Raw genomic sequence first — 27,803 nt, 5'->3', positions numbered from 1 at the left:
ACCCGAAACATCACCCATTCCTTCTCTCCAGAGATGCTGCCTGTCCCGTTGAGTTACTCCAGCATTTAGTGCCTATCTTTGGTGTAAACCAGCATCTGTAGTTCCTTCCGACACATTGATAAATGCGTATTGTGCCTCAGTGCTGCTCAGAGTCTCACATGCCCCAATCAAGTTTCACTTAGCCTTGCTGTAGTTTCAGCCAAGCAGATCATCATATGGCTGGCTACATTGCCATGATTACTGATGAACTGACACTGGAGGAGAAGAGTCTTGGCTCCACTCACCTCTGTCTAAAATCACTTCCATTGGCAGACGGTTGTTATGCCGTTAAAAATATCCATTTCCTTTTCCCCTGAGTAATCTGGGTCTTGGTCCAAAATGTCACCCATTCCTTCCCTCCAGAGATGCTGCCTGTCCCGCTGAGATACTCAAGCATTTTGCGTCTATATTTGGATAGGAGGGATATGGGCCAAATGCAGGCAGGTGGGGAATAGTGTAGATGGTACATGTTGGCCGGAATGGGTGTCGAAGGGCCTGTTTCCACACTGTATCACTCTATGACAATGTGACAATTGGCTGTGAGAAGCCAAGTCTTTTTTATTCAATCCCTTGCATGAGTGGTGGGACGACAGATAGCACAATGGGCTAAGAGTTCGGCTGGTGACCGGAAGGTAGCCGGTTCAAATCCCGTTTGGAGTGCATACTGTCGTTGTGTCCTTGGGGCAAGGACACTTCACCCACCTTTGCCTGTGTGTAATGTAATGTAATTATGTGAAGCACTTTGGGGTCAATGCAAGTTGACTAAAAATGTGCTATATAAATAAGATTATTATTATTATTATTAGTTTATTAATGAGCGATTATTAGTGGGGAATTGCTGTAATGAGATCTAACTTTGCATATCTTCTGCGCAGGTAAAAATCAGCATTATCTATCACAGTTCATGTATGTTCAGAAACCCCAAGATTAATAACCATAACTTTCCATTTTCTATTTAAATATAAAGTTATATTTGTCTCTGTGCATATAATGAAGTTCGTTCATCATGGCTAGTCGTTTAGTAATCCCCTTATAGAATTTGTAAAAATTCAATGACAAAAATAACATGCAAAAAATAATTAAATTCCATTGAAGCTAGCACCAGGCGGTTAATAGCTGTCAGCTTGATTGTAAAGCATGAAAGAAACTTATGTTAGATGCATGAGGTGATTTATGCCATGCAAGTTTAAAATGGAGCAAGGCAATTTTTTAATCAATACTCCTCTGAGATTTGTTGAACTTGAGAGATAAAATGTGCAGACAAAGATTCTGTTGAGGAATATTTGTAACGCTTTAAAGAAACGGGGCATGGGATAGAATGATAAGGTGGACAAACTTCCCGAATCCACAGATATGGTCGCTAACTATTTTAACTCCCCTTTATATTGGGCATCGACCTGAAATGTCACCCGTTCCTTTTCTCCAGAGATGATACCTGTCCCGCTGAGTTACTCCTGAGTTACTTGTGTCTATCTTCCCCACTGACCATTCTTCCTGGGTGTCCACCATTTTTGGAAAAATGTCATGTTGAAGACCTCCTTCAACTATGTTGAAGACTAGCTACGACTAACTAACTTCGGGAAAATTGGACACCGAATAGTGGAGAGTGAAGTCGATCTCCTTCAATCTCGTCTGACCTTCGACTATGTTGAAGACTATCTACGACTATCTTCGACTACCCTAGATTCCCTATGGCTAACGTGCCGACCTACTAAGACTAAACCTACGAGTAAAAAAAGTATCGATTTTTTTCCATGGCGACCTTTTTTTACTCGCAGGGATTTTTTAACTTATTGAAAAAAACCCGCCGTGACCTAGCTGAGGCCTCGAGTACGCGGAGACCACTCTCGAGCATGAAGGAGAGTTACGAAGACCTCCTACGACCTCGTGTCGACCATGTTGCGAGTATGAGTCGGAGGGCAAACTCGCCAGAACTCACGGATTATGTTGCCACAGTAGGACAGCCCCTTAAGGCCACATGCAAACTGGAGAACCCTCTTTCTCCTCCCACACCCCTTCTCTTTCCCCCTGCCCCACTCCTTCCCTGTTCCCCATGTAGACTCACACCCAGTTTCCCCCTCCCTTCTCCCCCTCCCCCGAAAATCCTGGGCCTGTACTCGCTGGAGTTTAGCAGGATGAGAGGATGCCTCATTGAAATGTATCGAATAGTGAAAGGCCTGGATAGAGTGGATGTGGAGAGGATATTTCCACTAGTGGGAGATTCTAGGACCAGAGGTCACAGCCTCAGGATAAAAAGGACGTACATTTAGAAAGGAGATGTGGAAGAATTTCTTTAGTCGGAGGGTGGAATTCATTGCTACAGACAGTTGTGGAGGCCAAGTCATTGGGTATTTTTAAGGTGCAGATTGATAGATTCTTGATTAGTACGGGTGTCAGGGGTTATGGGGAGAAGGCAGGAGAATGGGGTTAGGAGGCAGAGATCAGCCATGATTGAATGGCAGTGTGGACTCAATAGACAATAGGTGCAGGAGTAGGCCATTCGGCCCTTCGAGCCAGCACCGCCATTCTATGTGATCATGGCTGATCATCCCCAATCAGTACCCCGTTCCTGCCTTCTCCCCATATCCCCTGACTCCACTATCTTTAAGAGCCCTATCTAGCTTTCTCTTGAAAGTGTCCAGAGAACCGGCCTCCACCGCCCTCTGAGGTAGAGAATTCCACAGACTTCATGGGCCGAATGGCCTAATTCTACCCCCTGTGCACTTGAGCACTACAGCTTTGGTGCTGAGTTCTGAAGCCTACCTGTGGAGATGGCCAATTTACATTCTAGCCACATATATCTGTGATGAAATAGTAAAATAAGCCGCTGTGATTGAGCAGAGACTGGTTCACAATGAGCATCAGGGAAGAAAATCAACCAGCCTTTATCGGTCTCGATGGGATAGAGGTGATTGATTCCTCTCCCTGAGAGTCTTGTTAGCTCTGGGTTGTTGCGAATGGGTGATAAATCCTGGCCCTTGTCAGTGACTTCCATGTCCACGAATTAATAAATATAATAATAGTGAATGTCCATTAATTTCTGTGGCATTAGGCATCCACTCCACATTTTTGATTGAAAGACACAGCATTGAAGCTGGCCCTTCTGTCCATTGAGTCCATGCCGACCATCGATCACCCGTTCATACTAGTTCGATGTTACCCCACTCCCCACATACTATGGGTGATTCACCTACAAACCCCGCACATCGTTGCGATATGGGTGGAAACCGGAGCACCCAATACAAACCCACGTGGTCACGGGGCAGAACGTGCAAACTCTACATGGAAAGCACCCGATTTGGACTGTTTGTCAGAAAAAGTTTTCGTTTAATTTAGTTTGGAGATATATCCTGGACCCTTCAGTCCACCGAGTCCGCGCCGACCAGCGATCCCCGCACACGAACACTATCCTACACATACTCGGGACAATTATCACAAGTGTACAACCCCAAGCCAATTGACCTACAAACCTGCACGTCTTTGGAGTGTGGGAGGAAATTGAAGATCTCGGGGAAATTTCACGCAGGTCACGGAGAGAACGTGCAAACTCCACAGAGACAGCATCTGAGGTCAGGATCGAACCGGGGTCTCGGGCGCTGTAAGGCAGTGGCTCTATCAGGGAACCATGAGCAGAAACCATGGACATTGGCCCACTGGGGCTTAATTAATGGTGGACAAAAGTGCTGGAGAAACTCAGCGGGTGCGGCAGGATCTATGGAGCGAAGGAAATAGGCGACGTTTCGTGCCAAAACCCTTCTTCAGTTCCTTCTTAAATGGCTTAATTAATGACAGTCTCATGATATCATGAAAGGCAACAGTTTTGGCCATATTCTACTTGGGTACCTATCAACGCAATTATATGAATATTGAATTCTCCAATTTTAGGTAACTTGCCAAACCCCTCCCCATTTTCTTACCCCCATCCTTCCCCCTCTGCCCCACCTAGACTTGCCCCAATTTCCCCCACTGTTCTTCTGGCTTCACTTTTCACAACTCTTCAATCCATATCTCACGCCTTTTTGTCTTTTTTTATCTCTGGTCTTTGTCCAAACCACCCCCCCCGTAGTCAGGATCCAAGCCGGGGGTCTCTGGCGCTGTGAGGCAGCAACTCTACTGCTGCGCCACCATGGCTTAAGGTGAGAGGGGCAAATTTTAAAGATGTGCGGAGCAAGTTTTAGTTGGTGGATGCCTGGAATGCTCTGTCAGAGGTGGTGACTGAGGCAGCTACAATAGTGGCGCTTATGAGAACTTTGAATGGACATGATATGCAGGGAATGGAAGGATGTGGTATTATATGAGTGCAGATAAGAGTTGATTAAGGCATTCAAGATAGTTTGGGATTGATACATGAATATGTATACAGTTGTACAGGGTCTTGGTGAGACCACACCTGGAGTATTGCATACAGTTTTGGTCTCCAAATCTGAGGAAGGACATTATTGCCATAGAGGGAGTGCAGAGACGGTTCACCAGACTGATTCCTGGGATGTCAGGACTGTCTTATAAAGAAAGACTGGATAGACTTGGTTTGTACTCTCTAGAATTTAGGAGATTGAGAGGGGATCTTATAGAAACCTACAAAATTCTTAAGGGGTTGGACAGGCTAGATGCAGGAAGATTGTTCCCGATGTTAGGGAAGTCCAGGACAAGGGGTCACAGCTTAAGGATAAGGGGGAAATCCTTTAAAACCGAGATGAGAAGAACATTTTTCACACAGAGAGTGGTGAATCTCTGGAACTCTCTGCCACAGAGGGCAGTTGAGGCCACAGTTCATTGGCTATATTTAAGAGGGAGTTAGATGTGGCCCTTGTGGCTAAGGGGATCAGGGGGTATGGAGAGAAGGCAGGGACGGGATACTGAGTTGGATGATCAGCCATGATCATATTGGATGGCGGTGCAGGCTCGAAGGGCCGAATGGCCTACTCCTGCACCTAATTGCTATGTTTCTATGTTTCAGATAAGAGTTGATTAAGGCATTCAAGATAGTTTGGGATTGATACATGGATAGGAAGGGAGTGGAGGGATCTGGATCACAAGCCAGCAGGTAAGAGTTGGTCATGACATCACGTTCAGCACAAACATTGTGGGCCGAAGGGCCAGTTCCGATGCTGTACTGTTCTATGTTCTATGCTAGATCAAAATGGGGGAGACCAAACAAAAGAGGGCGATATTTCAAGAGAGAGCTGGATAGGGATCTTAAAGATTAGCGGAGTCAGGGGATATGGGGAGAAGGCAGGAACTGATTGGGGGTGATCAGCCGTGATCACATTGAATGGCGCTGCTGGCTTGAAGGGCCGAATGGCCTACTCCTGCACCTATTGTCTATTGTCTACTAAAGATATCCACTGACTTGGTTTCCAGACTGTCTGTGACAATGAATTCCACAGATTCACCCCACTCTGACTATTGTCTATTGTCTATCACCTTTTTGTCTTTTTTATCTCTGGTCTTTGTCCAAACCACCCCCCCCCCCCCCCCCCCGTAGTCAGGATCCAAGCCGGGGGTCTCTGGCGCTGTGAGGCAGCAACTCTACCACTGCGCCACCATGGCTTAAGGTGAGAGGGGCACATTTTAAAGATGTGCGGGGCTGGGGGTATCTATGGCTAAAGCCTCCAATGACATACAAGCAGACTTGAGCTTTTCAAAGTGAAACTTTATTTTTTCAGAAACACAAAGGAACCATGCGCACTCACACCAAACAGTCTTTTGTCCATTAAATAATGATGTGTTTAAATGTAAAAAGAGATTGTCCAGTGACTTTATAATTCACCTGATGTCTTTACAACATGGAAGAGTGTGACATTGTAGAGAACCTGATGGCCATTGTTCCATGTGTAGAGCGCCCTGTCCCTGGGATTGTAGTCCAGCATGGATATGTGCGAGTACTGGTTGTGGAAGGGTATGTCGGTGTACTCGTAGCTCGACGTGTTGGTGTAGTACGCAAAGTAGATCTTGGCTCCGGCAAGGTGTGAGTTTGTGATGTAGAGGGTGCCGCAGATGACAAAGGATTCGCCCGCGCTCCGCTTGGGGTAGCCCGTGTCCCAGCTCTGGAGGATCTCCAGCGTCTGGGGGTCTAGCCGGCTGAGGATGATGTTGCCGGCGTTCTGGTTGGTGGTGTAGACGCACCACAGGCCGCTCTCGTCCACCATCAGGTCGATGTCGGAGAAGCCTCCCCAGGAGTAGGGGTAGGTGTTGTTGTAGCCCGCCCCGTCCAAGCTCCGCTGGAGCAGCACGCTACGCGAGCGGAAGTTGTACTTGACGATGATGTTGCTCTGGTACTTGTTGTAGTAGAGCGAGCCGTTGTACACCACGTGGCCCGTGCCTGCCCATGGGTGTGGCAGGCGGTAGATGACAAACTTCTGCCCCTTGACAAAGTCGTTGAAGGAACGGAACTCCCGGACTGTCCGGCCATTCAGGTAACCATCCATGTACCAGAGCTGGGGAAACAAGGGGGACAGGTTAGACAGGTGCACAACAGGGTAGGTAACCATATATGTACCACAGGTGAGAAACAAGGGGGACAGGTTAGACAGGTGCACAACAAGGTAGGTAACCATATATGTACCACAGGTGAGAAACAAGGGGGAAAGGTTAGACAGGTGCACAACAGGGTAGGTAACCATATATGTACCACAGGTGAGAAACAAGGGGGAAAGGTTAGACAGGTGCACAGCAGGGTAGGTAACCATATATGTACCACAGGTGAGAAACAAGGGGGACAGGTTAGACAGGTGTACAACAGGGTAGGTAACCATATATGTACCACAGGTGCGGAAACAAGAAAACAGGTTAGACAGGTGCACAACAAGGTACATAGAAACATAGAAATTAGGTGCAGGAGTAGGCCATTCGGCCCTTCGAGCCTGCACCATCATTCAATATGATCACGGCTGATCATCCAACTCAGTATCCTGTCCCTGCCTTCTCTCCATACCCGCTGATCCCTTTAGCCACAAGGACCACATCTAACTCCCTCTTAAATATAGCCAATGAACTGTCCTCTACTACCTTCTGTGGCAGAGCATTCCAGAGATTCACCACTCTCTGTGTGAAAACTGTTTTCCTCATCTCGGTCCTACAAGATTTCTCCCTTATCCTTAAACTGTGACCCCTTGTTCTGGACTTCCCCAACATCGGGAACAATCTTCCTGCATCTAGCCTGTCCAATCCCTTAAGAATTTTGTAAGTTTCAATACGATCCCCCCTCAATCTTCTAAATTCTAGCGAGTACAAGCCGAGTCTATCCAGTCTTTCTTCATATGAAAGTCCTGACATCCCATGTAGGTAACCATATATGTACCACAGGTGAGAAACAAGGGGGACAGGTTAGACAGGATGGGTAACCATATAGTTTAAGAAGGAACTGCAGATGCTGGAAAATCGAAGGTATACAAAAGGGCTGGAGAAACTCAGCGGGTGCAGCAGCATTTATGGAGCGAAGGAAATAGGCAACGTTTCGGCCCGAAACCCTTGAAGGGTTTCGGCCCGAAACGTTGCCTATTTCCTTCGCTCCATAGATGCTGCTGCACCCGCTGAGTTTAACCATATGCGTATCACAGGTGCGGAAACAAGAAGACGGGTTAGGCAGGTGCACAATCTCAGGGCAGGTACCTCCATGTACCAGAGATGGGGAACAAGAGGGACAGGTTAGCCAGATACGCAACAGGCCTGTCCGACCTCTTTCACGACCTCTGCCGAGTTTGCCCTTGACTCATACTCGCAGCATGGTCGTCACGAGGTCGTATGTAGGTCGTGATGCTAGTCGTGGGTACTCGTGGCATCAAGTAGGTCGGGGCGTTTTTCTAGCCGGACGAAAAATGTCCACGAGTAAAAAAGGTCGTGAATTAGGTCTTGAAAGTGGGACTGGCCCTTTACTCCAGCACTGTGCGTCCTTTCCCGAGCTGAAATGGTGCCTGCATGTTCTCTCCACAGATGCTGCCTGACCCACTGAGTGATGGGTGGCTACAGGTGAGCGGGGTGGAGATGGGGACGGGGGTGGGGGTGGGTTGTTTGGCAGAAGGGTGAATGACAAAATGAATTGAAACGCAGACAAACGGGTGTCAGATGTGGAGAGGAGAGAGAAAGTGCTACACCACAACTCCATTGTTAAGTTCTGGATTTCTGCACAAGTTGCTGCACATGTGGAAGTCTAGGACTTGCTCCTTTTTTAAACAGACATCGACAAAACGATCTGGACCTTCGCTTGGAATACCAACGCCATCAAAACTGTCAATATTTTCTTTGATACCAATGTCGATCCCACATCTTGTCACAGTTCTGAAGAGCAATTGAAACGGAGTTGATTCCTACTCATAGCCGCCCAGAGAGAACAATCTCTCATTTACTGTGTAGGAAGGAACTGCAGATGCTGGTTTAAATCGAAGGTAGACACTGGGGAGGCAAGGTAGAAAATGCTGGGGACACTCAGCGGGACAGGCAGCATCTCTGGAGAGAAGGAATTCAAGATTCACGATTCAAGAGAGTTTACATAGAAACATAGAAATTAGGTGCAGGAGTAGGCCATTCGGCCCTTCGAGCCTGCACCGCCATTCAATATGATCATGGCTGATCATCCAACTCAGTATCCCGTACCTGCCTTCTCTCCATACCCCCTGATCCCCTTAGCCACAAGGGCCACATCTAACTCCCTCTTAAATATAGCCAATGAACTGGCCTCAACTACCCTCTGTGGCAGAGAGTTCCAGAGATTCACCACTCTCTGCGTGAAAAAAGTTCTTCTCATCTCGGTTTTAAAGGATGTCCCCCTTATCCTTAGGCTGTGACCCCTTGTCCTGGACTTCCCTAACATCGGGAACAATCTTCCTGCATCTAGCCTGTCCAACCCCTTAAGAATTTTGTAAGTTTCTATAAGATCCCCTCTCAATCTCCTAAATTCTAGAGAGTATAAACCAAGTCTATCCAGTCTTTCCTCATAAGACAGTCCTGACATCCCAGGAATCAGTCTGGTGAACCGTCTCTGCACTCCCTCTATGGCAATAATGTCCTTCCTCAGATTTGGAGACCAAAACTGTACGCAATGCTCCAGGTGTGGTCTCACCAAGACCCTGTACAACTGCAGTAGAACCTCCCTGCTCCTATACTCAAATCCTTTTGCAATGAAATTCCTTTATTGCCATGTGTCCCAGATAGGACAATGAAATTCTTGCTTTGCTACAACACAAAAGCATATAGAAGGCATGAATACAGAACAGATCAGTGTGTCCATATACCATTGTATAATGGGTGACTGATCTGAAGAAGGGTCTCAACCCGAAACGTCACCCATTCCTTCTCTCCAGAGATGCTGCATTTGACCTGTAGAGTTACTCCAGCATTTTGTGTCTACCTTTGATTCACAGAAGAAAAAGCGCTGCCACACAGTGCTGCAGTGACTCAGCGGGTCAGGCAGCATCTCTGGAGAGCATGGATAGATGATGTTTTGGATTGTGACCTTTCACCAGACTTATGTTTCGGATCAGGACCCTAGTTCAGACTGAAGAAGGGTACGGATCTGATCCATGTTCTCTAGAGATGCTACTTGGCCCACCGAGTTACTCCAACACTTTGTGACTTTTTTTTTTGTAAACTGGCATCTGCAGTTTCTTGCATCTACAATATTATCTGATTTGATTGGATCGAACCCACACAAAAGCTTTTTGACTGTATCTCGGTACACATGACGAATAATAAATATAAACTTGTAATACGATGTCTGACTCGCTGAGTTACTCCAGCACTTTGTGTCCTTTTACCTGGTTCAGTTCAGTTTAGTTTAGAGATACAGCACGGAAACAGAACCTTCAGCCCAGGGGCCGCGCCGACCAGCGATCCCCGTACACTAACACTATCCTACACACACTAGGGGCAATTTACAATTTGTCCAAGCCAATTAACTCACGAAACTGCACGTCTTTGGAGTGTGGGGGGAAACCGGAGCGCCTGGAGAAAACCCACCTGGTCACGGGGAGAACATACAAACTCCGTACAGACAGCACCCGTAGACAGGATTGAACCTGTGTCTCTGGCGCTGTGAGGCAGCAACTCTACCGCTGTGCCACCGTTCTAATGAATAACATGCAGGGAATGAAGGGATATGAATCAAGGGGATTAATGTGCGGGTCGGCATGGACTCGGTGGGCCGAAGGGCCTGTTTCCGTGCTGTATCTCTAAACTGAATCAAACTAAACACACATTCAGAGGAGATTAGTTTAACTTGGCTTCATGTTCTGCATGGCAATGTGGGCCAAATGGACTGTTTCCGCGCTGTATCTCTAAACCGAATCAAACTAAACCAACAGGCAGAGGAGATTAGTTTAGCAGGGGCATTGAGGGCCGAAGGGCCTGTTCCTGATCTGCGTTCTATGTTCCAACCCGGTAATTGTACAAAGCCTGCCAAGCAGTCAGTGGCTCAGATCACAAATGTAAACAAAGGAGCTCTCAGGCAAATCCATCGAGATTCAAAGCCCTCCTGCCTCCACTGTGATAATCCATGCTGTGTTGAAGAACCAGCTCTAATTAATTCCCCAAGCTGATTCTGATGCTTAATCAGGCCCAAGTCTGACTAATCAGCCCAACATGCCCTTCATTTTAAGATCTAAGTGATTGGTTGCTTAAGATGCATTGACTAATACTTTTTTTTGCAACCAATTAAATGTGTTTACCTTTTTTTGAAGTATGTGGGCTTTTTGATTGATTAAAGGATACAGCATGAAAACAGGCCCTTCGGCCCGCTAGGTCCATGCTGACCATCGATCACCCAGTCACACTAGTTCTGTATTATCCCTACATCTACTCCCTACACACACTAGGGACAATTTACAGAGGCTACAAAGCCGCACTTCTTTTGGATGGGGGAGGAAACTGGTGCACCCAGAAGAATTATAGGCAAGCCCATACGGGTACAGGGAGAACATGCAAACTCCACACAGACAGCATCCAGAGCCAGCATCGATCCCGTGTCTCTGGTGCTGTGAAGGAACAGATCTACCAACTCTGCCACAGTGCTATTCATGTAGCAGGTTCTTCCTACTCTATTGTCTGATATACACTGTTTGGTTTAGAGATACAGCAAGGAAACAGGCCCTTCGGCCTGCCGAGTCCAAGCCGACAAATGCACTACGTCTGTGCTATCCCACTTTCTCATCCACTCCCTACACTGTCGGGGCAATTTACAGAGGCCAATTAGCTACTGCACAGACCCGCAACGTCTTTTGGATGTACGAGGAGACCGGAGCACCCGGAGGAAACCCACAAGGTTACAGGGAGAACGTGCAAACTCCGCACACTCAGCATCTGAGGCCAGGATTGAACCCAGGTCTCCAGCGCTACGAGGCAGCGGCTGTACCCACTGCGCCACCGTGCCGCTTAATTTCAGATACTTGCCGAGCTAGTTGTTGCTACAAGCACGATTTTCACCGAACTTGTGCACTTGAAGATAATCCTGAGTTGACCTGAGGAATTTACTCCATTATCTCATTTACACCAATCCTCCTTCATATTAAATTTGTTATGAAATTGCAACTACTTAGTTCACTCATAGCTGGGTACCAACATTACAGTTCAGTTCAGTTTAGTTTATTGTCACGTGTACCGAGGTACAGTGAAAAGCTTTTGTTGCTTGCTAACCAGTCAGCGGAAAGACTATACATGACTCCTTATCCATATCTCCCTCTCCCTTGATGCTCAGTCTGAAGATGGGTCTCGACCCAAAATTCCTTCTCTCCAGAGATGCTGCCTGTCCCGCTGAGTTACTCCAGCATTTTGTGTCTATCTTCAGTGTAAACCAGCATCTGCAGTTCCTTCCTGTACATGATTACAATTGATTCATTTACAGTGTACAGATACATGAAAAGGGAATGATGTTTGATGCAAGGTAAAACCAGCAAAGTTGGATCAAGGATAGTCCGAGGGTCACCAAAGAGGTAGATGGTAGTTCAGCACTGCTCTCTGGTTGTGGTAGGGTGATTCAGTTGCCTGATAACAGCTGGGAAGAAACTGTCCCTGAATCTGGAGGTGTGCGTTTGCACACTTCTCCCGATGGGAGAGGGGTGAAGAGGGAGTGGCCAGGGTGTGACTGGTCCTTGATGATGCTGCTGGCCTTGCCGAGGCAGCGTGAGGTGTAGATGGAGTCAATAGAAGGGAGGTTGGTGTGTGCGATGGTCTGGGGCTGTGTCCACAATTTGCTGCAATTTCTTGCGGTCTTGGATGGAGCTGTTCCCAAACCATGCTGTGATGCATCCCGATAAAATGCAAATGATATAATCGGTAGACAGCTAGAGTGTAACCAGTGGCCTGCAGGTCATCGGGGAGGTTATAAATCAACAATGGGGTTTGTAAGGTCGGACGCCTGTGGAAATGTTCAGGATGGATAATTATTTTGCACTGTGCTAGGTATTAATCTACTGCCCTGAGATGTGTCATACTGATTTATGGAGGAGCCAAATGCATTCATTTACAGAGAGTGGCATAACCCTGCCTGCAAACCCCAACCCTAACTCTAAGCCAAAAACAGACACGAAAACCTGGAGTAACTCAGCAGGTATCCACATTGCATCTCTAACCTAAAACTAGGCCTTAGTTTTCTGCAGTTGTACAGAGCCCTAGTGAGACCACACCTGGAGCATTGTGTGCAGTTTTGGTCCCCTAATTTGAGGAATGACCTTCTTGCTATTGAGGGAGTGCAGCGTAGGTTTACAAGGTTAATTCCCGGGATGCCGGGACTGTCATATGCTGAGAGAATGGAGCGGCTGGGATTGTACACTCTGGAGTTTAAAAGGATGAGAGGATATCTCATTAAGCATTTAAGATTGTTACTATTTCTTTTGATTGTTATTTTTGGTGTGTATTAACTTTTTTGTCAATGATTAGTGATGTACAGCACTTTGTTGCAGCTATGTTTGTTTTTAAAGTGCTCTATAAATAAAATTATTATTATTTATTATTAAGGGTTTGGACACACTAGAGGCAGGAAACATGTTCCCGATGTTGGGGGAGTCCAGACCAGGGGCCACACAGTTTAGGAATAAGGAGTAAGCCATTTAGAACAGAGACGAGGAAACAATTTTTCTCACAGAGAGTGGTGAGTCTGTGGAATTCTCTGCCTTAGAGGGCGGTGGAGGCGGGTTCTCGGGATGCTTTCAAGAGAGAGCTAGATAGGGCTCTTAAAAATAGCGGAGTCAGGGGATATGGGGAGAAGACAGGAACGGGGTACTGATTGGGGATGATCAGCCATGATCACATTGAATGGCGGTGCTGGCTCGAAGGGCCGAATGGCCTACTCCTGCACCTATTGTCTATTGTCTATGGGCCTGTCATGGGTCCGTTAGGATCCTGCCTGTTTTAGTAAGATCAACCTGCATTCTTCTCACCTCCAAAGAATACAGATCCATAAGTACCACTCTGATACTTTTGCACAACAGTTGAATCCACTAGTTTAGTTTAGTTTAGAGATACAACGTGGGCACAGGTTCTGTGGCCCACCGAGTCCGCGCCTACCAACCATCCCCGAACACTAACACTATCGTACGCAGACTAAGGAACAATTTTACATTTATACATTTATACCAAGCCTACAAACCTACAAACCTGTACGTCTTTGGAGTGTGGGAGGAATCTGGAGAAAACCCGGAGAAAACCCACGCAGGTCACGGGGAGAATGTAGAAACTCCGTACAGACAGCACCCGTAGTCGGGGTCAAACCCGGGTCTCCGGTGTTGTAAAGGGCCTGTCCTACTTGCATGACCTAATTCACGACCTTTTTTACTCGTGGACATTTTTCATCAGGTTAGAAAAAACGCCCCGACCTACTTGATGTCACGAGTACCTACGACTAGCATCATGGCCTGCTACGACCTACCTACGACCTACTTAGGACCTCGTGACGACCATGCTGCGAGTATGAGTCGAGGGCAAACTTGGCAGAGGTCGTGAATTTGGTTGTGAAAGTGGGACAAGCCCTTAAGGCAGCAACTCTACCGCTGCGCCACCGTGCCGCACTAGGAGTGTTGCCCCCTCCATTAGGGGGGGGGGGGGTAAAATTACCCCTCCCGTGCCTCTCAAACCACTTAGCCCTTCAAGTGCAAGGTTTCAGTGAGCATGTTCATAAATATGACTGTGAAGCAGTGCGCCATTAATTAATGTCAGGAAGGAAAGGTTAAATTAGTCAATGACTTAGTACCAGTGGCATCATTCACCATTACCATCACTGATGTGGGATATGTAACAACAATCCATTAATCCCTTGGTTTGAACGTGATCTGTCTCCGTGTCATGAGAAATGGCCAAATTAATTACCAAGGAGTTTTGCTGTGAATGCTGAATACATTTGCAACCAAGGAAACTATCTTGAAAGATAATGAATAATAGATGTGTTTGGCTGCTTCACAGTAATGAATGACACTTCTAACACCAAAAGATTAATACACGGTCCAATATGAAATTGTTTTATTTCCTGAGAATTAGCACGGATGATGAGAGCTTTCACGTTTTGCAGAACTCTAAGTAGAACTCTAAGGCGGAGATAGATAGATTCTTGATCAGTACGGGTGTCATAGAATGGAAACATAGAAACATAGAAAATAGGTGCAGGTGGAGGTGGCCCTTCGAGCCAACACCGCCATTCATTGTGTTCAGCAGAGTGCAAAGGATGGTCAACACAAAAAAGGAAATCACCATCTCTGGACAACATGGGTAGGTTTCGACTCTAAGTAGAACTCTAAGGCTCCACAGACTGATTTTCGGGATTGGGGGGGAGCGGGGAAGAAGAAAGCTAGAAGATGGGATGGAGAGTAGATAATGTGGTGAGTAATAGGTGGATTCAGGAGAAGGCAGATGTGGGGAATAAAGGCCAGAGATAAGGGCAGAAGGTGTGAGACAGGGTTGAGTGTTGCAAAGTATGATGCCAGAGGGAGTAAAGTAGGGAGGGGTGGGGGTAAGGGGAAGGAGAGATGGTGTGAGTCTAGGTGAGACTGAGGGGAGGAAGGGCGATAGAAAAAGGGGGGGGCGTGTGGGAGAGAAAGGGCGGCAGGTTTATTGAGAGAACACCCAATACTGTAGGTATGTTACAAAACCTACCTGAATCGCCATTGGGAATCTGCCCACAGCCATTTGCGCGATTTTGGCGCTGTTTGGAGAGGGCGGGTTTAAAACGCGATTTTTACTAGGCTGTACTAATCGCAGATGTTCAGCCTAGTAAATCATTAACGAAAAATCGCTGCAAGACCCGGTCGCAAAAGGTATTATTAGTTTTATAGGCCTCAATAATATAGTTATGATAATTTTAAATTACTGTCTCATTCCGCAACATCTCGCAGCCCCAGGGTTTTATAAAGCAAACAATTAAAGGTATGTACCTTATTTTTACATTAAATGGGGCATATATATAACCCTATATATCACGTTATCTATAGCGAATAGTTCATTTTGGGCTTTTTATATCCCGCAGTATTTTTCTCGGCATTTGAGGGCACTAATCCAGCGCGCTGTCAACGTTCTAAATCAGCGCGTTCACAGAAACCCACTGGAAAGCTGATTTAAATGGGCATTTATTTACAGCAATTGAACACTAAATTCCTTCCATTTGGCCTATAAATTAATGTAAATTAGATATAAAAATCATGTTATATTGTGAATTATTTGTGAATAATCTTTGGACACTTAGGCTATTTAAAAATGTTAATCTTTCCTTAAGAAATGGCCTGTTGACTATCCAAGATCACAGCTTTTTTGTAATGTCCATTGAAAATCAATAGGGAACAAGATGCTAATTTCCGAGTATGAAAATGGCCATAACTTTTTTACTACTTGAGATATGAAAGTGAATTTGGTGTCAAATTAAACTTATTTTTATGATTTATCTGATGGAATAAATTGCAGACTTGATTTTTTAAATCTCAAAATTTTGTAACATTGCTAAATACTGGAGGCTTCAATGTTCACACCCTTGGGTTGTCCACCCGTTGACATTGCATCTCCTGAACGATCATCTCGGTTCGTGCCAGATCGAGTGGACTTGCCAACTTCATGGCAAGACTCGTGCTTACAACGTCCCACCCAAACCACCCGGCACTGGTTCTCCTTCCAACCCTCCGCCCGAGAGTCCACCTACCTTATTCTCAGCGCTAGAAGCCAGTGAGTCGGTCATCCAGGCGCCAAACCGGGATCCGGACGCCCGAATGGTGGACGGGTTACTGATTCCGGTCAACTTGCCACAACCTGGACGGATGAAGAAGAAGAGAGAGAGCGATGGAACTGGGCCGCCAAATGTCCACGCAAAACTCTTCTTTGGTACAAAGCTTCAGGAAAAAAAGGGTCTGAAATGATCGGGAGGAATGGAGGCCGGATTAAATGCACCATTCATATTCTCCATTCAAACGGGAGTCAAGGGTTAGGTAGCAGGGAGAGCTTCACCTCTGCCCCACCGTGACCTGTTTCCGCGCTGGATCTCTAAAACTAAAACAAATTCCCTCACTGATTGAAGTGGGTGCATGTGCGGAGCTCTTCTTGAGTGTGCGAATGCGCAGGACATTTCTAGAGTGGGCGCATGTGCGAAGTATTTCGGGCGGGAAAAGCCTGCGGAATCAGCCATGTTTGCCAGACGTTTCTGAGTTTGTGTATTGCAGAAATAAGTTGCTTAAAGCTTAAATAAAGTTAAGTTAATTACGAGTAGTGAAAGTTTTAAGTATCTCACAACACTGATTCCCTCCCCTCTTGATATTGAGGGAGTGCAGCGTAGGTTCACCAGGTTAATTGCCAGAATGGCGGCACTGTCATATGCTGAGAGAATGGAGCGGCTGGGCTTGTACACTCTGGAGTTTAGAAGGATGAGAGGATATCTTATTGAAACATATACGATTGTTAAGGGTTTGGACACGCTGGAGGCAGGAAGCATGGTTCCCGATGTTGGGGGAGTCCAGAACCAGGGGCCACACACAGTTTAAGAATAAGGGGTAGGCCATTTAGAACGGAGACGAGGAAACACTTTTTCTCACAGAGAGTGGAGAGTCTGTGGAATTCTCTGCCTCAGAGGCCAGTTCTCTGGATACTTTCAAGAGAGAGCTCTTAAAGATAGCGGAGTCAGGGCATATGGGGAGAAGGCAGGAACGGGGTACTGATTGGGGACGATCAGCCATGATCACATTGAATGGCGGTGCTGGCTCGAAGGGCCAAATGGCCTACTACTGCACCTATTGCCTATTGTCTATTGTCTATTGTCTACCACTCACCCGCATGTTTGGAGCGCAATGTAAACATCCCAACCTGTACATTACAATAGACAATAGACAATAGTTGCAGGAGCAGGCCATTCTGCCTATTGTACTCCTGCACCTACTTTCTACGTTTCAATGTTTCTACGTAAGTGTACAAGGCAGTGGTGAGGATGGGAGGACAGCGGGAGTTACCCAGTTTCTGCATGCACGCGTGTAGTCTCCTCTCGAGGTGCATAACCCTCTGTAGGAGCTCCTCGTAGTCATAGGCGCCCATCTCCTCCTGTATCCCCAGTAGCACAACCGACAGATTCCGAACCTCTTCCTTCAATCGGAGAATCAGCCGTGCATCGGACCGGTACTGCTCCACCACTGGCATCAGCGGCAGCAATTCGTTCATCTTTTCCTTTAGGTCCTGACGGGAAAAAGGCAAATCGTCTCAAAGGCATAATTTTTTTTCCGCCAAACGCAATAATGACAATCTCAATCATTCCATCGAGAGCCTGCTGACATACTGCATTACAACATGGTATGGCAGCTGCATCATGGCAGACAGGGAGAGGCTTTAGAGGGTAACTAGGACAGCACAGAAGATCATTGGTTGCCCTCTCCCCTCCCTGATGGATATTTACACCTCCCGCTGCCTTAGCAGGGCAAAGAAGATCATCAAAGACAGCTCCCATCCTGCGTTTGGACTGTTCGACCTGCTGCCCTCTGGAAGGCGCTATAGGTGCATCAAATCCAGGACAAATAGACTCAGGAATAGTTGCTTTCCGAAAATTATAACTACTCTTAATTCAAATTCACACATGCACTGACTTCACAGCCCAACACCCGGACTTCCATCTGTATATATGTATATAGCGCCGCAGAATTGTGCACCTATCCCCCCCCCTTCTCCCTTCTGATTTTGTTTTTCTGTTTCTTGTTTTTTTGTACTAAATTATATGTATGCACTGAGTACGAGCAGCTTTTAATTTCATTGTACATGTATAGTGACAATAAATGGCATATCTATCTCTATCTAACCTTCTTCCAAGTCAAGTCAAGTTTATTCTTCACATACACACACGAGATGTGCAGTGGAATGAAAAGTGGCGATGTTCGCTGACTTTGTGCAAAAAACAAACAAACTACAAACTACAAACAGAATGGAACAGAATCACATATTCTTTTACATATTAAATATTGTGGGCGGAAGGAAAAAGGGGAAAAAAAAAAACAGCAATTTAAAAAAAGCAGTAGAGTGGTTCAGTAAAGTTGGTCCCTGGTGAGATAGGAGTTTACAGTCCTAACGGTCTCTGGGAAGAAACTCCTTCTCAGCCTCTCCGTTCTCACAGTATGGCAACGGAGGTGTTTGCCTGACCGTAACAGCTGGAACAGTCCATTGCTTGGGTTGAAGGGGTCTCCCGCACCCCACCACATCAGTCTGAAGAAGGGTCTCAACCCAAAACGTCACCTATTCCTTCACTCCATAGATGCTGCCTCACCCACTGAGTTTCTCCAGCATTTTTATCTGCCATCTTAATCATAATAATATTTTATTAGCCAAGTATATTTTGCAACATACGAGAGATTTAATTTGCCTAACGGTCACACCAACAAAAGGCAACTAGACACACAAAATACATTTTAACATAAACATCCACCACAGTGACTCCTCCACATTCCTCACTGTGATGGAAGGCGAACGAAAGTTCAATCTCTTCCGTTCTTTGTTCTCCCGTGGTCAGGGGCCTCGAGCCCTCCATTGACGGGGCGATCTTGGCTCGTGGGCAGTTTCTCAGACCGAGACTGAGAACCTTTCAATGCTGAGCAGCAAAGGAAATAGAAGCATAGTTCCTCCCTACACATTATGCTTGAAGAAGGGTCTCGACCCGAAACATCACCCATTCCTTCTCTCCGCTGATGCTGCCTGTCCCGCTGAGTTACTCCAGGCTCGCTCTTTTCGCACCAGACTCGCACTTTTCGCATCTGGATCGCATTTCTAGCTGTATGCCTCACATAGTCTGCTTTGTTGCAATGATGTTGGCTGTGTGAGACATCGTGGAGAAGGTCTAAGAGGGGAGAAGGGGAGAGGACGGTGGCTGGTCGACGGAGATGGCCACAACAAAAGTTATTGTCGAAAATAATAATTTGTTGGTGCCCATGAATCACCCATTGGCTTTCACCGCCTGTAAAAGCTGTTTCTCAATTAGTTGTGCAACTTTGGGACTTTCCAAAGCATCTTGCAATCAATGACGTGTGCTTTATGATATGAGAATATAAGATGTATGAGAGTAGGACATTCGGCCCATTGAATCCAAGCCATTCTGAAGAAGGGTCTCAATAGACACTAGACAATAGGTGCAGGAGTAGGCCATTTGGCCCTTCGAGCCAGCACCGCCATTCAATGTGATCATGGCTGAAATCCCCAAATCAGTACCCCGTTCCTGCCTTCTCCCCATATCCCCTGACTCCGCTATTTTTGAGAGCCCTATCTAGCTCTCTCTTGAAAGTATCCAGAGAACCGGCCTCTGAGGCAGAGAATTCCACAAACTCACAACTCTCTGTGAGAAAAAAGTGTTTCCTCGTCTCCGTTCTAAATGGCTTACTCCTTATTCTTAAATTCTCGGCCCGAAAACTTACACCCATTCCTTCCATTCACAGATGCTGCCTGAGTCACTCCAGCAATTTGTGTCTATCTTCGAATCCAAGACTCCTGAATCTTATCAAGTCAAGAGAGTTTATTGTCATGTGTCCCAGATGGGACAATGAAATTCTTGCTTTGCTTCAGCACAACAGAATATAGTAAGCATGAATAAATACAGAACAGATCAGTGTGTCCATATAGCATAAACCATGTAAATACACACATATAAATAAACAGATAAAGTGCAATAGGCTGTTATAATTCAGAGTCTGTTTGTTGGCAAGTTTAATAGCCTGATGGCTGTGAGGAAGATGTCCTATATTAAGTTTGTCTTGAAACCACAACTTTCTAAGCAGAAGCAACCAAGCCTTAAATGAGATGGAAAACACTGATTCACTGTGACAAACTTAACATTGGCATGTAAACCCATTGGTCCATGGTCATGTCTGTAACCTCCCAATGTACATCGACAAGAGGCCACTTCAAAGACTAAACCCTCCTCACTGTGAAACAGTGAAAACCATCTCCAGTTCATCTTAATGTCAGCTGCCTTATGATACAAGGTTCCCCATTGTTCCTGCTTATACACCTTTCAGGAAACAAGATACAATTTGTATATGCTAATTTAATCCGACATTTTATCCATGCCCGAATTGAAAAGCTTTGCTTGGTTGGCACCTAATTTATGAATCAGCATAAGCAACATCAATCTTCCTGACATTAAGTTTTTCATGTGATATTCAAGATATCTTGCCTTAAAATACAAGAATATTCCCAAGACCCCCGGATGATACACGCTTCTTGTGCTTGGACGTTGATTCGAATTATTGCAAGCTGAATTAATTTATCGGAACAGACGTGAAGGAGAACATACTATCAGCCTCCTGACCTGAACCAATGCATTAATATGTACCTGGTTTTACACGGCACAGACTGTAAAAAGCAACGGATGATTTATGAACACCAATAAATTATTCTTTCCGACAATATATTTTGTTGTGAGCATCTCGTCGACCTGCCACTGTCCTCTACTCTTCTCCCCCCTAGCCCTGTCCCATTCACTCACAAATTCTCCCGAGTTTTCCCCTTGATTCGAACTCGGAGAATTAGGATAATAGCCAGCCATAGGTACGTGGGGCTATTTGTTTTACGCATGGACATTTTTCAACATGTTGAAAAAACGTCCCGACTTACCTGATGCCCCGAGTTCCTACGGCTGGCATTACGAGCCGCTACGAAACATCTACGGTCTCCTACGGACTCGCTACCGATATTCCCCGTGTTCGAATCAAGGGGAAAACTCGAGTTTGTAAATAATTCGGGAAAATGGGACTGGGCCTTCACACACACAATGTCTCACTCTGCCAGCATCACTGAAAGAAAACAGACTATATACGGGCATAATGTGTAGGAAGGAACTGTAGATGCTGGTTTACACCGAAGATAGACTCAGAATGCTGGATTAACTCAGCGGGACAGGCAGCATCTCTGGAGAACATGTGTAGGAAGGAACTGCAGAAGTTGGTTTACACCGAAAGTAGACACAAAATGCTGGAGTAACTCAACGGGTCAGGCAGCATCTCTGGCGAGAATTAATGAGTGACGTTTCATGTCGAGACCCTTCTTCAGACTGAGAGCCATTTCTCTAGTTTCTGTCTCACCTGCCACACCCAACGCTCTGTGTGAAAAAAATACCCCTCAGATCCCTGTTAAATCTTTTTCCCTTCACCTTAAACCGATGTCCTCTTGTCCGTGATTACCCTACTCTGGGCAAGAAACTCTGTGCATCTACCCGATCTATTCCAGAGTGGAATTTAAAAGGCTTTTAGATATCTCCATGGATATGCAGGGAGTGGTGGGAATGGAAGGGCAAAAGAAAAAATGTAGATACTGCATATAGATCTCAGGGATGTATCGCTACATTGCAGTCATTGGAAGAGAAGCCTTTTCTCATCTCTAAAACCTCCTGTTTAAGAAGGAACTTCAGATGCTGGGTAATTGAAGGTAGACAAAAATGCTGGAGGAACTCAGCAGGTGAGGCAGCATCTATGGAGCGAAGGAAATAGGCAACGTTTCGGGTCTGAAGAAGGGTTTCGACCCGAAATGTTGCCTATTTCCTTTGCTCCATAGATGCTGCCTCACCCGCTGAGTTTCTCCAGCATTTTTGTCTACCTGCTAAAACCTCCTGTTAATTTGTATTGGATTTGGGATTGGAATACCAATATTTGGTATTAGTTTGCCATTGTCATGTGTACCGAGATACAGTGAAACTTTGTTTCTGCGTGTTATCCAGACCAACGCAAACCATACATGAACTCGTACATCAAGTAGTGCAAAAGAAAAAATGAACACGAGTGCAGAATATAGAGTTATAGCTACTGAGAAAACCCCCTGGTCCCCCAGAGAGGATTTCTAGAAGCCTTATGGGCACTTCAGATCAAGGATAAGAACTTTATGATCGAGGAAAAGCTAGAGAGAGATATCTGTGCAGGTTGACAAGTGCAGAAAGACAGACGAAAAAAAACATGCACACATGTTTTTCCGGTAGAGTTGCTGCCTCACAGCGCCAGAGACCCAGGTTCAATCCTGACTACGCGTGCTGTCTGTACGGAGTTTATACGTTTTGCCCATGACCTGCGTGGGTTTTCTCCGGGAGCTCCGGTTTCCTCGTACACTCCAAAGACGTACAGGTTTGTAGGCTAATTGGCTTGGTATAATTGCAAATCATTCCTGGTGCGTGTACGATAGTGTTAGTGTGTGGGCATCGCTGGTCAGCATGGGCTCAGCGCTGATTTTCCAAAATAAACTAAACAGAAACATTTCAACATAAAGTCATAGCATTATAAGGCACAGAAACAGGGCTTTAGGACCAAGATTCTCCATCTAAATTAATCCCACTTGCCCATATTTGGCCTATGTCTGTCTAAAAGCCCTGTCCCACGGTACGAGTTCATTCCAAGAGCTCTACCGAGTTTTTGAAAAATTCAAACTCATAGTAAGCACGGAGAATGAACGTAGCAGGTACGTCGGAGCTCAGGGACGTCTCTTAGCGCTAACGGCAGGAACTCGGAAAGACTCGCTAACGACAGGTAAGCACGGGAAGACTCGTGAAGATTTTTCAACATGTTGAAAAGTGTCCACGAGAGCCCCGAGTACCGACGAGTGGCCATTACCGTAAATCTCCGAGTTCGAATCAGGGCAAACTCGGGAGAACTCTTGGAATGAACTCGTACAGTGGGACAGGGGTTTTAGCCTTTCTTATCCATGTACCTGTCCAAATGTATTTTACATGTAGGTATTGTACTTGCTTCAACTACTTCCTCTGGCAGCTTGTTCCATACACCCACCACCCACTGTGTGAAAAAGTTGCTCCTCAGATTCCTGATAAATCTTTCCCCTCTCACCTTAAACTTATGTCCTCTGCTGCTTGATACCCCTACTCTGGGTAAAAGACTTGCCCTGTCATGATTTTGTACAGCTCTATAAGATCACCCCTCTTCTTCCTGCGCTCCAATGAATAAAGCTCTGGCCTGCTCAACCTCTCCCTGTAGCTCAAGCCCTGGAGTCCCAGTAACATCCTCATAACCCATCTCCCTCCGCCCCCTCTCCAGCTTAAGATGCTTGTGATTTCAGTAACCCCGCGCAGCTTTTGCAGAATAGGCCACGGCGGGAAAGGAATAAGGAGGATTAGATTTCAACGGACAAATCCTGAAATCTAATCAAATTTAAAAAAATCTTTGCAATAAACATAAAAATGCTTAGCGTCATTATGTGTTCTTTACGAGCGGCAAAGAATTAATTGGCCATATATTTCTATATATGCTAATGGATGTTGACATTAATGTTTAAAATGTAGTTAATCATTCGGATAGATGAAATCCATCTATCAAATTAATTTTTTCCGTGCTAGCAATGGGGGCAAGGTCAGTATTTATTCCCCACTTGCCCCACTACAATACACGTTCTGTATCTGATGTGTAGGAAGGAACTGCAGATGCTGGTTTAAACCGAAGATAGACACTAAATGCTGGAGTAACTCAGCGGGACAGGCAGCATCTCTGGAGAGAAGGAATGGGTGACGTTTTGGGTCGAGACCCTTCTGCAGGCCTGACTGTTGATGTTTGTCATGTTGTTACTTGTAGGCAGAGCACCAAGGCAAATTCTTTGTATGTGAATACTTGGCCAATAAACTTACTTACTTATCCATCCAATCTGTTGGCTTCTTGGATCTTACAAACAGTAGTCAGATTCTGTCCCTAACCTTGTATTCCAACAACTCTATTTTTAATTCACAAGGCGTAGGAAGGAACTGCAGATGCTGGTTTACAGCGAAGATAGACACAAAATGCTGGAGTAACTCAGCAGGTCAGGCAGCATCTCTGGAGAGAAGGAATGGGTGACGTTTTGGGTTGGAACCCCTCTGAATTTAGAATGTGGGCTCTGACCCGAAACATCACCTATTTCTTTTCCCCAGAGATTCTGCCCGACCCACTGAATTACTCCAGCACTTTGTACCCTTGTGTGTAAACCTGCATCTGCAGTTCCTTGTTTCTACATTAAGAATAGGATGCAATTCACCGATTCAAGGAAGGAGGTAAATTGGTAATCCCATGGAGATTTTTAACGGCATATCAACCATCTGCCTATGGAGGTGATTTTAGACAAGGGGTGTTTAGGAGCTGAAGAATAGGTGATGTTTCAGGTCGAGTCTGAAGAAGAGTTTTGACCTGAAATGTCACCTATGCCTTTTCTCCAGAGATGCTGTCTGATCTGCTGAGTTAAGGGCCTGTCTGTCCCACTTGGGGCGTCATTTGCACGTCATTTACGTGACATAATTTACGCGTCACGACCCGTGCGTGGTGACATAGGCAGTAGCGTTCTGTCGCCCGCAGTGCCCCAGGATTTTGGGATGTACAAAATCTTCGCGCACCACCTGCATGATGCGCAAATGTCACCCAAGTGGGACAGGCCCTTCACTCCAGCTTCTTGTGTCTATGTGCTGTATGTGAAATGCTTATCTGGTATGTATTTAAGTGCTTATGCATTGTGATACTTGTACTGAAGTGTATACAAAAACAAATGTAATTGCACCTCGCTACATGGAACAGATAAGGTGCAATACCATACCAGATTGGCCTTTCTTTAAAGTGTATGCATCAGTGGGTTGCAGAGGTGGCAGGTTATACAATCCTGCTCCAATTCACACTCAAGCCTAAGGCATTGCAGACAGTTAACACCAACTCATACATAGCTGGGGCAATTATATTTCCCAGTCAGTGGAAGGGCAGCAGACTTTAATAAACCAGATGGGATTTTAACAGCAGTCGAATAATTTCGTAATCACCTTTACTGATTTAATTGATTGCTTAAACTTAATTTCAAAGTTACTTAATTACTTGAATTTAAATTCCATGGGGAGATTTATATGCATGCTTCTGGATCAAGGCTTTTGGAGGTGAAACTGCTAACCCAACCACAATGCTACCATACTCTCGAGCAACAGAGGGGATGGATAGGGTGCGTGCATTGAGACTTTTACACCAGAGTAGGGGAATCGAGAACCAGAGGGCATACGTTTACGGTGAGGGGGGAGGGGGATTGAGGGGGAGATTCTAGGACTAGCCTCAGACTTAAAGGACGTTCTTTAAGGAAGAAGATGAGGAGGAATTTCTTTCGTCAGAGGATGGTGATTCTTTCAAATGGAATTCCATTCCACAGAAGGCTGTGGAGGCAGAGACATTGGATATATTTAAGGCAGAGATAGATAGATTCTTGATTAGTGTGGGTGTCAGGGGTTATGGGGAGAAGGCAGGAGAATGGGGTTAGGAGGGAGAGATTGAATGGCAGAGTGGACTTGATGGGCCGAATGGCCTAATTCTATTCCTATCACATGGTCTTATGATCTTATACAATAGGAACCTGTGGAGCAATTCTTTATACACAAAGGGTAGTGGGTGTGTTGAACGAGCTTCCAGAGGAGGTAGTTGAGGCAGGGACTATCACAACAGTTAAGACACATTTGGACAAGTACATGCTTGGGACATGTTCACGGGTTATTGATTGGGGATGATCAGCCATGATCACAATGAATGGCGGTGCTAGCTCGAAGGGCCGAATGGCCTCCTCCTGCACCTATTTTCTATGTTTCTATGACAGGATTAGAGGGAGGGCCGTCACAGGCAAGTGGGACTAGTGTGGATGGGCATGTTGGTTGGCATGGGCAAGTTGGGGTGAAGGGCCTGTTTCCATGCTGCATGATTATGACTCTAAGTACTTTGGATAAACTCATGGAGGCAAATGTATGGAAGCAAATCCTTGGCATGTCGAGTATGTGCTGACCATTTAGGGCAGCATGGTGGCGCAGCGGTAGAGTTGCTGCCTCACAGCGGCAGAGACCAGGGTTCGATCCTGACCATGGGTGCTGTCGGACAGGGCTTGTATTCACTGGAATTTAGAAGGATGAGAGGGTTTCTTATAGAAACATATTAAATTCTCAAGGGATTGGATAGGTTAGATGCAGGCAAAAGGATCCCCATGTTGGGGGAGTCCAGAACCAGGGGTCACAGTTTAAGAATAAGCGATAGACCATTTTGGACTGAGACGAGGAAAAAGGTTTTTACCCAGAGGGTTGTGAATGTGTGGAATTCTCTGCCGCCGAAGGCAGTGGAGGCCAATTCACTGGATGTATTCAAGAGAGATTTAGATATAGCTCTTAGGGCTAACGGAATCAAGGGATATGGGGAGAAAGCAGGAACGGGATACTGATTCTGGAGGATCAGCCATGATCATATTGAATGGCGGTGCTAACTCGAAGGGCCGAATGGCCTCCTCCCGCACCTATTTTCTATGTTTCTACTTGTCCATATACCTGGAAGTTTTTGTTCATCAGGTTTGACTGCTTCTCCGCAACTTTTAAGCGGGCGTTGAGAACTTTCATCAGCGACTCAGTGTTCCGCATGTACTGGAGATCCCGGTAGGTTCGTAGGTCCAACACTGCGATGGACTGCGAGATGTTTTGAACCTGAAAGAGGTGGATCAGAGTTAGAGTGGTTTGCCAGTGTGAGCCACGGGCCACGACACGACACGATAGAATAGATACGATACGATAGAACCCGCAGGGAACAATTTCTGCCAACAGCCATCACTCAAGGTACATGAAAACTTAGAAATAGAAACATAGAAACATAGACAGAGAAAATAGGTGCAGGAGTAGGCCATTCGGCCCTTCGAGCCACCACCGCCATTCAATATGATCATGACTGATCATCTAAAATCAGTACCATGTTCCTGCTTTTTCCCCATATCCCTTGATTCCTTTAACCCTAACTCTCTCTTGAAAAATTGAAATTAAGAGTGAAAAGAAGAAAAAGACTGCCCAATCCCTTGGGGCAGAGGAGGTTAGTTTATTTGGGAACTTATTTGGCACAGATATTGCGGACCAAAGGGATTGGTCGTAAGTTCATGTTCATATGTCGACTGTATGTACATAAATATATTTATTGCTCATATTCTATGTTGCTTTCTAGGGAGATGCTAACTGCATGTTGTTGTCTCTGTACTGTACACTGCACAATGACAATGACATTTGAATCTGAATCTGAATCTAGGAGCAGAATTAGGCCTTCAGCCCATCGAATCTACGCCATTGGATTATGGCTGATATATGATGAATATCACCCATTCCTTCTCTCCAGAGATGCTGCCTGTCCCGCTGAGTTACTCCAGCATTTTGTGTCAACCTACAGCATACTGATGTTGCCTCTGTGCATAATGCCATGAATCTTTGCTGTGATAGCCATAAACTAAACTGATAATAAACCTACACCTTCACCTGACCCGGATGACATTGCTGAGTTAAAACCACTGTGCGTTTGAGGCTGTGGTGAAGCATTGACTTACAAAGGCACGCACAGCATGGAGTGTGAACT

General features: G+C 45.8%; 1 protein-coding gene across 2 annotated transcripts in view; it reads right to left on the bottom strand.

Annotated features, from left to right (window-relative positions):
• Window positions 1–5,677: 5,677 nt before the first annotated feature.
• Window positions 5,678–27,803, bottom strand: part of LOC129714483 (noelin-2-like) — a 223,670-nt gene continuing 201,544 nt past the window's right edge. For both annotated transcript variants that reach the window (XM_055664119.1, XM_055664118.1), the window contains exons 3-6: window positions 26,744–26,896; window positions 17,439–17,658; window positions 16,145–16,251; window positions 5,678–6,476 (exon numbers count right to left, since the gene is read on the bottom strand). In XM_055664119.1, coding sequence (XP_055520094.1) covers window positions 5,799–6,476; window positions 16,145–16,251; window positions 17,439–17,658; window positions 26,744–26,896 — 1,158 coding nt within the window. In that variant the 3' untranslated portion in view covers window positions 5,678–5,798. The remainder of the gene's footprint in view (window positions 6,477–16,144; window positions 16,252–17,438; window positions 17,659–26,743; window positions 26,897–27,803) is intronic.

This window comes from Leucoraja erinacea, chromosome 39 (assembly GCF_028641065.1).
Source record: "Leucoraja erinacea ecotype New England chromosome 39, Leri_hhj_1, whole genome shotgun sequence".
Classification (NCBI taxonomy): domain Eukaryota; kingdom Metazoa; phylum Chordata; class Chondrichthyes; order Rajiformes; family Rajidae; genus Leucoraja; species Leucoraja erinaceus.
Note: the sequence above shows the minus strand (reverse complement) of the source record. Positions and strands in the feature narration are given on the sequence as shown.